This window comes from Lepisma saccharinum, chromosome 6 (genome assembly GCF_977018435.1).
Source record: "Lepisma saccharinum chromosome 6, izLepSacc3.1, whole genome shotgun sequence".
Classification (NCBI taxonomy): domain Eukaryota; kingdom Metazoa; phylum Arthropoda; class Insecta; order Zygentoma; family Lepismatidae; genus Lepisma; species Lepisma saccharinum.
The window spans coordinates 8476711-8489593 of record NC_139234.1 but is presented as its reverse complement, the minus strand read 5'-3'; the positions used below and the strand labels follow the sequence as shown (position 1 = coordinate 8489593).

Here is a 12883-nt window from a genome sequence, read left to right as displayed (position 1 = left end):
AGGAAGAGAAAATGTTTCATGCTTGCCAGAAAGTAAAATTCACATGGGAAGTTAACGTTAACCTACAAGAAACTTCAGATTCAAACTTCTAGCTTCGTTAATTTATCACTTTACGACAGAAATAACATATATTAGCATTGATACGTATGTGCTTAATTTTGCGTGACGTTTTATTTTTTCCCGAGCTTGCTAACAGCGGATTAGTCTATCCGCCTGTTTGTGCGAACGTGGCAATGCAGAAAACCCCCAGCCACATGGCAGCCAACGAGGAGACAGAATTTGGTCACGTTCTGCATTCTGATTGCACACCGCTTCTTATCGCGGACCGACTAGGAATAAGAAGTGCATGAAAAAGTGTGTCACGTATGAACTGTGGCTTTGACAAGACAATAGATATTGCAATTTGAAAGTAATAAGAGATATATTGGGTGGATTGATCTATCACTGCTAGACGCTCTACTTCTCAGAGGATGTTACTGTTTAAAAATAAGATCAATTGTATTATTTTGTTACCATGCTACATTAACCCTTGTTTTTTTTTTTTTTTTTTTTGCAAGAAACAATTTTATTTAGACTTCAACATGACAGAATGTGCAGATTTTCAGTTATTACATAACTTAGCATTAATTTTGACATTTTTAAATAATTTTTCATATATTTACTGGCTAATTAATGACTTTTTGGACATAGAATTTGATCCAGCAAAGTTCACAGAAATTGTGCGACATACAGTATCTGCACACAGTATATTTTATACATATTGAAGAAGTCAAGAATTTTCATTTTCTTTTTCAGGCGAGCACTTCACAGATGCCTATGCCAAGATTAATCCATTTAAAAAAGTTCCGGTTATTATTCATGACGGCTTCAAGTTAACAGAGAGGTAATTTGCTGGAATTTTCCAACTGTATGATGCCATTTATGTTTGTCATTTTTAGAAATTTCATAATTTTTTCATCAATATATTTGCTTGCATATGTCAAACACTAATAAAATGTTTCTCCATGTCAGAATCCAAGAGTGGAAATTGTTGAGAAAAGTCAGGATTTTTTTAATTATTATTCATTGCTGAATTTTGGGAAACAAAAGATGACTTCTCAGAGAAAAAGAAACATAAATGGAAGTGTGTTGAGAAAATAATTATTTTCTTCTAACATAAAAACATCACAATAAAAAGGCTCTAAAATTGGAGTCATCACTTGAGATGGTAATTTGTGATTGCAGAAAAGGAGTTGCTATATTTGACACATAAACACACCCCCAAGCATCATAGCACAACTTGTGGAGTGGGGAAAATGAAAGAAGAAAATAATAAAAAATGCATGCTGAAAGAGTAGAAAAGAGCTGTTCAGAAACAAAACGGTTTGTTAATGACTTAAAAGAAACAGTAAAATCAAGGCAAGTTGTACCATACAGTAAATTGTTATTCTATAGTTCAAATCACAAACCCTGACACCTTCTGTAAACAAAACCACCTGCATGCAGAAAGCATTGCAAACTCATAGAAGTAAAATAATCCACACGAAAATCCAGCGTTGTTACAGGATTCATTACGTAAGGTAAAACAATGGCAAATTTGTAGTATGGGATACGCTGCCGCAAATGATGTCTCACTTTAAACCCAATGCTCTTTCTTTTTTTACTTATTGCTTCACCTTTATGGTTAACTCTTTGCACCAGTAATCATTTCCCATAAATTTGGCTTCTTTCTTTGAATATATTTTACTTGCATTTTTTAGACAAAATTATATAACATGGTAATGTATATTTCTAAGGTTTGATATAGATAGGAGTGTATTTGAAATTTGTTTGTACATTTTTTGTAAATTGTATCTTATGTAAATAAAATATATAATGGGCATAAACAGCCATATGCATTGCTGTAAGTCCAATAAATATATTGATGATGATCAAAACAAGACAAAAAGTTCGTAAATTTATTGCGGTTGGAAACTTTGACAAGCATCCTAATAACGATATTTGTTCCGCCAAATATAGTGCACTTCGTAAAATAACTTGGTGACATGGCAAGGCAAGATAAGTGTGAACATTTTGTAGTAATATAACTTTCAATGAGCTTAGAGATTTGTGTACATAATGATATTTTATAACATTGGTTATTTTCTAAAAATAATCATGTGAACAGCAAGGAAGTAGTGCAACTTAGTAATATTGCCTGACTTAGCCTTAGAAAAATAACATGCAGAGTTCTCTGCGTGAGGGAAAGTCTCCGTGTTCTCCGAGCTTGTTTTCAAAACACCAGCAAGGACAGCCTTTGCAAAGGGGTGAGAAACAGATTCTACTCAATATTTATGTAACGTTCTGTCAGTAGTATCCTGAGAAACCAGTAAATGAAGTGGTTAAGTTGGTATCCCAGTGGAGTGGTGTGTCAGTGTCTGCAGTTTTAAGGGTTATGAAAGAGAGAATGACCGGGAGAGTAACAATGTATGCGGCTGCATATTCGTCTGATGTTTTGAGAGCGGGTTCTCACATTCAGAGGCTCTTATATAAAACGAATAGGTGCGGCGAACTATGAGTGTAACAGCAGATGATTGCGGTCATGGATCAGCTGACGCAGAGTGATACATCAAATCGGTGAGACTGTTTGTTTACAGAAGGTCTCAGGGATGGTGATTTAGACCTTAGTAATGATTATTTTTAAAAGCAAATATACTTTATCTTAAATGTTTTAGTACAGTCATGAAATCATACGTAAATCTTCATGCATGTTGGCTATGGGGCTGTAGGGTGTCGGATAATATATATAAATTAAATCCACTTTTTAATATGCTAAGTTAGATAGGCAATTATTATATTGGTCAGATTTCTCTTTTGTGTGTATTTTGGTCAGGAAATTTTGGCCCTTTGCCCAGTTTCCATCACTAAAAATGTTATAATTATATGAACTGAAAAATACCCTATCAATGAGGCTTGCGAATGTCAGTAAGTCAGGAATTGAACGAGCACACTACTTGTGGTAACCTAGATGTACTGTCACGGAGTCAGAAAGAGATCACCATGAAATGTGCAGAAAATAAGCAGACACCTTAGAAATTGTGGTACTCTTGAACCAGTTTGTTCACTTCTCCAACCAGGTTTCCTCCCTGGCTTCCCATGTGAGATCATGCATCCAAGTTTTCTGCATTACAACCAGACTTGTCACCTTTTCCTTTATATTAGTAATCGGATAGGTTTAATAGCTGCTCTATTGGCATTAGATCATTTTTATGATCAGATATATATAACCTTAATTTTGTGCAAAATTCTGCCATCTTGTTATTTTCATGTTTATAAACGTGTAATTCATATGCCTTAATAGTTTTTCTTGTATGTACGCATTGCTTGCATTGAAGAATTATTTTTCTGTAGTTTACGGTTATTACAAGCATAAGAAAACACTTTTTCGTTGTGATGTTTCAGGAGAACACAGTTATAACAATGGTTATATTAATATGGGTTATAATGGTTATATATAACCATTGTTATAACTGTATCTTTAGTCAAAATGAAAATAAATGTCTGATGAAGGGAGCGTGTGTTCTCCTGAAACGTCACAACGAAAAACTGTTATGCTTGTAATAACCGTAAACTACAGGAAAATAATTCATATGCCTTAGTGTTGTAAATGTCTAAATACCTGTTTGTAAGGCAAACTTGATGAAGTCACTTGGTTAGATGCATTAATAATGAGAGTTTATGTTCTTCAAGGTACATTTGCAATATTATATCAGATTGATTATTGGTAGTTTATTAGTATCAGCAAAAAGTTAATTAAGGTACTCACGTTTTCCGCGAAGCTGTTTTACATTATTTCTATTAATATCGGTGGCCCCTGCTGCCATCCCCGTTGGAATTCGTTGTGTTGTTGCTTGGCGCATTTCTGTTGTTTTTTCTTAAATCGCCGCTAGGTGTGCTGCTGTCGCCTGTATGTCTGCGTATATGTCAACTGCTGTTCACCGGTGTTAATTGCTGCAGTAACAGAAGCCAGGCATGGTGTGCATTAATAGAAAATAATATAAAACAGCTTCGCGGAAAACGTGAGTACCTTAATTATCTATTACCGCGTGTCTCATTCCCATAGTATGAAAAAAGTTCATATTGGTTCATCCTTGCGCTCTATACTTCTGACACAATTTTTTTTAATGACATAGTTTCCACCCATGAAATGGAAATATTCTAATTGAATGGTAAAAGTTACTCACTTAACTAGCTCAGCTGTTTGAATACTGATCAAATTAATTATAGCCTATGAATAAATTAGCATTTTAGAAGAAAAACTGGAACTTCATTATAAATATACATGGTCTCTACATTTACACATTTTTTATTGAACACAAAATGTTTTTCAGGACATTAAAATCTGTTTTTATTTTATTGTAGTAAAACATTTAAGGTAAAAAAATTCCCTTTTAAAAATAATTATGACAACAAAATATAATTACTTTAAGATAAAATTCACCTTAATTTTCCTCTTTCTGTGATAGAAAGAATTGAGGGAATTGTTTTGTACTGCTTATGATGCATTTTTCTTATTCTGTTTTTCCATTGCTTTCTCCACTCCTTGTAGCACATGCTGAATCCCGATGCAGTAGTGGTAGCGTCGTCGTCTTGTAACTTTATGCACAGAGAGGTTAATTTGGATTGGACCTACAGTTTAAGTGGGATCAATAACACTATGTGCCTCCACTGGGTATATAATCTGGGACCCCTTGATTACAAGGCGTCGATGTTACCACTACAGTATCAGGGAGTTCTTCTTTATCTTACGATAATTACAGCTAACCATCTTCTTCATCCTCGTTTCCAGTCTTAAGGTAGGGCAGCGTAGAAGTCAGCCTCTCTACCTTAATGAAAGTTCCTGTACTCCGAGCCCTGTGGAGCCTGTTCGAAGTCAGATTTTGCTGAAGCTTGGTATAGAGGCTGTGAAGACAATGGGGAATCAAATGCTGATGAAAGAAAAAAATAGTTCAAATTTCACCACCAGGAAGAAATGTGGAGCTGAAGTAGCAACAACCAGAAGTCACACATGCAAAACTTTATTTTGAGTTTGCCAGTACAGGATTATTCAACATACATACCATCAACGTGAATGATCCTTTTGGAGCATAAAACAGTGTAATCAATGATTCAGCAGCAGAATGTTGTTCACTGTGCACCAGCTTTCAGTGCCACATTTCCACCTGGTGTTGAAAATTTGAACTTTTTTTCTTTTGTCTGCATTCGCTTACCCATGGTCTCCATAGCATCTATACCAAGTTTCATCCCAATCCAATGCTTGGAATGGGCTCCAGATGGCTCTGAGTAGGGGAACTTTATGACCACTTGGTATATGCTCACTGAAAGTCCTTCTGGCCCCATCCTCTTCAGGTGTCCAAACCATCTTCACCACCCCAACTCTCTTTCGAACTTCCTCATTCTTTCCTTTCTATACTCATTATTAATTTCTCCTGCCTGCCACTTACGGCTCAAAAAAAAGCCTTCCATGTACTGTTTCCGACATGTAACTTTCTCTTTGCAGTGTTGCCATCTTAAGGTACTTGAGCAGAGAAATGAATGTGGCTGAACACTGGTATCCAAAAGACAATAAAGGACAGGCTAGAGTCGATCAGTATTTGGAGTGGCAACACTTGGACACAAGATTAGGCTGTTCTATGTACTTCCAATCAAAAGTAAGTTTTCCTTTTCTAGAATAACGATCTTTTAAAGAATGCAATATGTTGTATGATTCAACATATTTTTACTGTTAGTGTGAATATGTTACATAATCAGTTTCCGCAAGCCACATGTCTCTTCAAGAGAGAGACCGCATGATTTTTCTTCCCCCTGGATATTTTGTATGCCAATGTTTTTATAAATAAAATTGATTTCATTGTGTTCATAATCAGGGTATATGCTGTCCTGGAACAGTGAGGAAAAATATTTTTTTCCTGAACTTGGTAGGATTTTCAATGAAAATAAATTCCATTTTTTCATGAACCAGCATTTTCATGGGAGATATTCTATAAACAATATTTTTATTCATTTAATTTAAACAATGTTGAATAAACTTTACACTACAGGGTGAGTCAAAATTATGTTACCACTCAAATGGTAGAAATGTACTAGGTCCTCAAATGTGATAAATCATCTACATGACGTTTCAGAGATAAACAATAACAGCTAATACACAATAAACATACACAAGTATAAACAATAGAAGATAATTGATGACAAAAGTTCGATATCATACATGTTTGCTGTATGCTTAATAAATAAATATTATCCCATTTGTGTGGTAACATAATTTTGACTCACCCTTTATAGAATACTAATTGCTGTTTACATTTGAAAAATTTAGTTATTAGCATGCTTAAAACATCTCATAATGTTGGGGATTATTATTTTTGCCCTGGAAAACCTGGAGAACTAGTTTTGTCAAAATGAGTGGGAACTCTGATAACTTACCAAGACAATTCCAGGTTGCAACACTAGCTTTTATACCAACACGTAACTTTGAAAGAAAACCATTTCTGATTGCTAACTTGATGTCAAAGTATTACTTATGTAGAAAACTTACAAGTTTCCAATTTACTAAATATTGTCGTCGTTAGTTTCTTCAGCCAATTCTAACCAATAAACCTGCCAACCCTGAGAGAGTTGCCAGGTTCCAAGTGAACATGGAGAAGAGCCTAGACCTCATAGAAGACATTTGGCTCAATGGAAAGTCCTATCTGTCAGGGGACAAAATAAGCATAGCCGACTTAATTGGAGTTTGCGAGTTGGAACAACCGAGTAAGTGTAAAAGCTTTTTTTTTATACGTTAATGCTTATCCTGTATTTCATAACATTTTATTTACATGTACGGGATTGGAACAGTGGTAGCCATTTGGGCTGTGCCCTCCTCCCTGCATAACTTAATATGTAGGGCAATATATTTATGGTGAAATGCACCTCACATGTTTCAGAAACATCAAAAATAAACATTACGTGTTATTTCACATTTCATGTTTGTCAAAAATGAAATATGCATGCCTCTAATAATAAGGTACCCTGTGTAACTCAGATTTCATAACTTTTCCCTGTGATTTCAAGTTTTTAGACGTCAAAAAATGTTACGAGAATTCTATGATCTGATATGCAAGAAATTTGAATAAATGTAATAATAATAATAATAAACACTGTGATGAGTAATTAAGTAAATTATTTTTGTACTCATAATAAAACATAGGTCTCAGACTCTTAACTTAAATCCTACTTTCTATGGAAGGAAGAGACTTGCACTGGCTAAGTAGTTCATTTTTGCAAAATATAGCTGTACACTATTAGAATCAAGATAAATTTTTGTTGGTCAAGAGTGTTAAATTTATTCCAAGTGTTAATTTTTTTATTGGTTTTTTGACACTCAACAAAACCAATAGGATCACCTCGGTTAGTGATAGACTTCAATTACATAGTGATATTCATACTAATTAAAAACAGATAAATTCACAACCCTTACCTTGTTTTGTCCTCTGAATTTTTGGATTGACCACGAACTGTTTTAACCTTCCACCATTTCATTTTTCTCTTGTACCTGAATATGGATCAAAGTCGATCCGAAAATTTGGAGAACAAAACAAGTTACATGTGAATATGTAGATGACAAATGGCATGAAATGTCACACTTTTGTGTTTCATATTATTTTCATTGGAGGAATTTTGTGTGCTGAGTATGACTGTGTTGCTCCTTACTTTATGGAAACTTCGGTCAGACTTGTCAGCTCCATCAATTGAAACATTTATCTTTTGTATCACAAATTTGAAAATGGTTAGAATCAAAGTTCCAGTTAATGGGGTGATCTCTGTTGTTTTTTTTTTTTGGGGGGGGGGGAGGTTGGAATGCAGTGGTGTATTCTCACATGTTATCTGGTTTACCGCCAGTAAACCAACTTTATCCGTATACAAAGAAATTACCAGAAAATTTGAAGTTGTCGGACTTCTGTTTTTGTTTTACTTGCATGCCTGATTGGTGCCTTATTTCTATTACAGTGAAACTTTACTCGATTTTGCATTTTCAGCTTGGTCCCTTGAAAAAATGTAAAATCGAGGAAAGTTTTATAACATTTTGCTATGTTGGGACCATCAAGATTAAATGTATAAAGCAGTGGCGGCTGGCCAAGTGCAACAAGTGCAGATGTTTTCACCTAATTTTCAAATTAATATTGACATTTTTCATTTGCTTGTTAAATTAAACTATTTCCCAGCAGAACGCACACGATAATACTCAAATAACACGCCGCTCGGCGCTACGCACGTATTGAGTTCGTCCCAACCCAAGAGCAAACACCGCTAGGTTGCGGAAAACTTAGCCGGTTGTCATGGCAACGGTGACGTCACCTAGCGTTGGCCTTGAACGGGTGTCGCCTTCTAGGTGAAGCAGTTCTCTCGTCGGAGAAAACATCGCATCCAGTGCTTGTGGCAAAATCTTCGCGTTCTCGCGAGATCTTGTTCCGCGTTTCCTATCGTGTGTTGTGTTCATGTGTTGAGCTGTGGTTTCTACAATGAACCCAGTAAATGACTTAGTGTGTAATTTGTTGCAGACACCATTTTCCAGATGGACGGATGAAGACAAAAAAGACGTTTTAAATTGGGGGGGGGCACTGCCACTTACTATTTGTTTTCATTGCCTATAAATATACTTCTTCACCTGTTATTTTAGGCACGAGCCGCTACTGGTATAAAGTGGGAAAATGTAAAATCGAGGCACGTAAAATCAGGGTTCCACTGCATATCCAATTAATATACAGGGTGATTCTTTATGTAGTTTACAACTTCAATAAATTATAATTATTTATTGGAACCACATACAGACTTGTTTTATATGTCATTATGCAGCAAAACACTTCAAGTTTTGACTCACGTAGTGTGTAGTTGCGGAGTTGATCACATGCGGTGCCACCAGTCTATTGTTGAAAATGGCAAATTTCACTGGTGCGGAAAGAGCTACATGCTTGTTCTGGTTCGAAGAAACCAAGTTAGGAACGAGTGTACAGCGAAAGTTTAGCACAGAATACAGCAAGGACCCGCCCAGCAGACCAACAGTGTACAAATGGCACCAGACATTTATTGAAACAGGTTATTCTGTGCGACACACAAAGGCTCCAGGGTGTTCACCTGTGGCTGATGATGTGGTGGAAGCTGTTAGGGAGAGTTTTGTCCGTAGTCCTCAAAAATCTACACGGCGTGCATCAAGCGAAACTGGTATCCCTCAGACCACTGTTTGGCGTGTGTTGCGTAAACGTTTGGCCATGAAGCCATATCGAGTGACCTTGGTCCAAGCACTAAGTGAAGCGGATAAACAAACCCGACATAAATTCTGTGTTATCATCACTGATACGATTCAACATGTTGAGTCATTCTTGCACAATGTGGTATTCAGCGACGAATCAACTTTCCACCTTTCCGGCCAAGTCAACAAACACAATTGTTGCATTTGGGGCATGGAAAAAACCACATGAGCACGTGCAGCTGGTTCGTGACAGTCCCAAAGTGAACGTGTTTTGCGCTGTTTCCAGAGAAAAGGTGTACGGACCATTCTTCTTTGCTGAGAGCACCATCACCGGCAAAGTCTACCTGGATATTCTCCACAACTTCCTTCTTCTACAGTTGGATGAAGATGACCATGATGGGTGCATATGGTGGCAACAAGATGGCGCCACGCCACACTACCTGACAGAGGTAAGGGAATTCCTTGATCATAGTTTCCCAGACAAGTGGAGAGGTCGTGGTGGACCAATTGCTTGGCCACCACGGTCTCTAGATTACACTCCACTCGACTTTTTTTTTGTGGGGGTTTGTGAAAGATAGGGTGTACACCCCTCCCCTACCTCATAATCTTCATGAACTTCAAGATCGCATCACAACAGCCATCCCTAATGTTACCCCTGAAATGCTGGTTAATGTTTGGCAGGAAATTGACTTTCGTTGGGATGTGTCCAGGTTGACCAACGGTGCACACATTGCACCATAACAGATTTCTAATAAAAAAACGTGAAGTGTTTTGCTGCATAATGACATATAAACCAAGTATGTATGTGATTCCAATAAATAATTATAAATTATTGAAGTTGTAAACTACATAAAGAATCACCCTGTATAATATCTATATACGAGGGATAAGTCATGGCAACTATTTTTTTTCTCACAAACAGGGGACAACACCAAAAATCTAAGATGTACGTTTGAAAGTGTATGGAATATACCTTCGAATAAAGCCACCAGATGAAGTCTGGATGCAGGAGACTGTTGTAGGGAAGGGGCAGAACACAGACAACAGTGTTTTATTGTGAGGCAGATCGGCATTTGACACTCTCTAACGTTTGAAGGCCTCCACCCACCTCGCCACTGTTCGATAGGGCATGGCATGCACACCCAGAGCTTCCCGGAGCTCTGTATGGGATTCCCCTGCATTTCTGCCATGGAGAACTGATATTTTAACGTACGACCTCCATTTTCGAACACTGTCACTCACCGACTGAACTTGGGTGGGTGCTTACTATCTCACCATTGTTCACATACACCATCTGGTGGCTTCTTTCAAAAGTACATTCCATACACTCTCAAACGTATATCTTAGATTTTTTGTATTGTCCCCTATTCGCAAGAAAAAAAATAGTTGCCATGACTTATGACTTAACCCATGTACAATAAATAAGAATTGTTTCTGAAAACCAAGTCAAATTTTCAGAATACGCTACTGTTGGATGGAATGTGGTGCTGATTAATTCACCTTCACCATGGTCCACACCCTCCGGTGTGCCTTCATGGCATGCATAGGGGATGGCTTTACTTTTTAGAACAAATTTTTCTCATTGACTGCAACACAAAACCAAATCTTTGAGTGGATCCTGCATCAATAGGGTGTCACCATCACTATTAGGATATATCACCTTGCATTAACTCTCATTTGCTTATTGTTCATAATAGAAACTAACTTGTCACTGTTTCGATGTCATGTTAATTGTTGCTTTTTCTTGTTTAGAGATGGCTGGATACGACGTGAGGGAAGGGAGACCAAGAATCGCCGAGTGGATGAAGCGAGTGCGGAATGACTTGCAGCCCCATTACGACGAGGCTCATAAAATCATTAATCACATATCAGAGAAATTTGGTGGAAACCCACCAGAAAACCCCTCAAAGCTTTAATTAAACGTGGTCTGACAACTGGATGTTATTTTCTAAATAAGAATTGGAGGGATTGTTCAAGGCAGTAGGTTAGTTGGGGCATATTGATAACCTTATATGGTGTGCAAGGTTTAATGACTGCAAAAAATCAAAATTGGGAAATGCTCAATTCATTTACGTGTTCGTGCTGAATCTTGTCATTTCAACAGAGTTAAAGGTGTATTAATGGTTTTTGACAAAAATAGGTGGTTATAATGTTATGAACACTGTACAACTATTACGGCAATTATACATTTACAACTGATCAGGCCTGTTCATTGAACTCTACATGTAACTGGAAGGACTGCTTCACAAAAGTGAAGTTATTCTCGCTTGTTTACACCAGGTCACGAGGGATGGGAAGCTGAGGCAGATGATTTTTTCTACGGCTGCAAACATATTTTTACAGCTGATTATTAAACCTGCAATTGGTTTATTTTTAATACTGTTAGAAAAACTTAAATTTAGGATATTTTGGTGTTTAAACAACCTATTTCAGAAAAATTTGGTTCATATGTATTTCTGACTAAATTAAAACAATAAAAAAAATACAGAACAAATCGCTGAGGGTCTTTGAGTTATTGAAAAGACATGGAAAAATAGCTAATTTATTTGCAGAGATACACAATTTTAGATATTTGAAATTTCAAAAGATCCATCTATCATTACAGAGTTAACAGAAAAAGGCTTAGTTGCACCTGAAATCTGCATACTCTGTAAACGTCCAGAATTTTAAGCCTGTGGTAAAATTTTGACTCATGTTGGCCACAAAGGAGAAATGAACCTGTCATCAGGCATAAGGTGGCTAATTATGACCCTTTAAAAAATTTCTATACATTTTTCACTGAAAAGAATTAATGTTGAATTCCACTAGTTATTAATTTATAGAATTTTCTGTATAGAGTAAACTAATAGTGTTAAGCATTGAAAAATGTCTCAATGGATGAGGTCCATAATACAGAAAACCCAGTGTAAATATCTCTTATGGTTTTCATGTTACAGACGATCAAAGTTTGGGTTGTGCAGCTTTTGAAACACTGTAGAATTGTCAAGTTGGTGAGGATAATGTCTGTGAATATTGGTCGAGAAAACTGCAACAAACACTGCATTTATAGTAACAATTTGGGAAAAGTTACTTAATGTCAGTTTGGGATTTTCAAAAAAAATAACTCCACAGCATTGTGGGCATTTTTAGCCACTGGAGGGTTCTGTAATTGATGTATGAAAACTTTGATCCCATTTTTATGTGACTGTTTATTTTCATTTAAACTGTTGATATGGTGCAGCTTATAGCCTTTCAAAAGTTATTTACATGTAAAATAGTTTATGTTGTTAAGGATTGATTATGTGTCAAAGTGCAGGAAGTTATTGCACAAAGAATAGCATGCTTGTGCAAGACAAAAAGATTTAGAATATTTTTGTGTTTACATTTTTAAATACTTGTTGTTATAGATTTATATACCTATTTTTGCAATAAAGTATTTTGCTGTTTAAATTGAGTTTCATTTACATATAGCACATAAATGACAGGGATTGACACATTGGTGTCAACATCTTGCCACTCGACTGCAGTTATAAGTAAAGTTGACAAACTTAAATATTTCATTTACCCCCTTCACTAATGTACAGCCAAAGGCAAAGATTATAGTAGGAAAATTGCCCACCACCATTTTCATTCTTTTTTATTCTACTTCCTTTGTTG

The 12883-nt window shown here is 36.3% G+C and overlaps 1 protein-coding gene across 1 annotated transcript in view; it reads left to right on the top strand.

The window, feature by feature from the left end:
- The window catches only part of LOC145988540 (glutathione S-transferase theta-1-like), a 95988-nt gene extending 83318 nt beyond the window's left edge, over positions 1 to 12670 (top strand). Inside the window, exons 3-6 of the mRNA XM_083123450.1 lie at positions 796 to 883; positions 5519 to 5669; positions 6591 to 6771; positions 11000 to 12670. Of these exons, the coding sequence (XP_082979576.1) occupies positions 796 to 883; positions 5519 to 5669; positions 6591 to 6771; positions 11000 to 11163 (584 nt within the window). The 3' untranslated portion in view covers positions 11164 to 12670. The remainder of the gene's footprint in view (positions 1 to 795; positions 884 to 5518; positions 5670 to 6590; positions 6772 to 10999) is intronic.
- Positions 12671 to 12883: the final 213 nt, after the last annotated feature.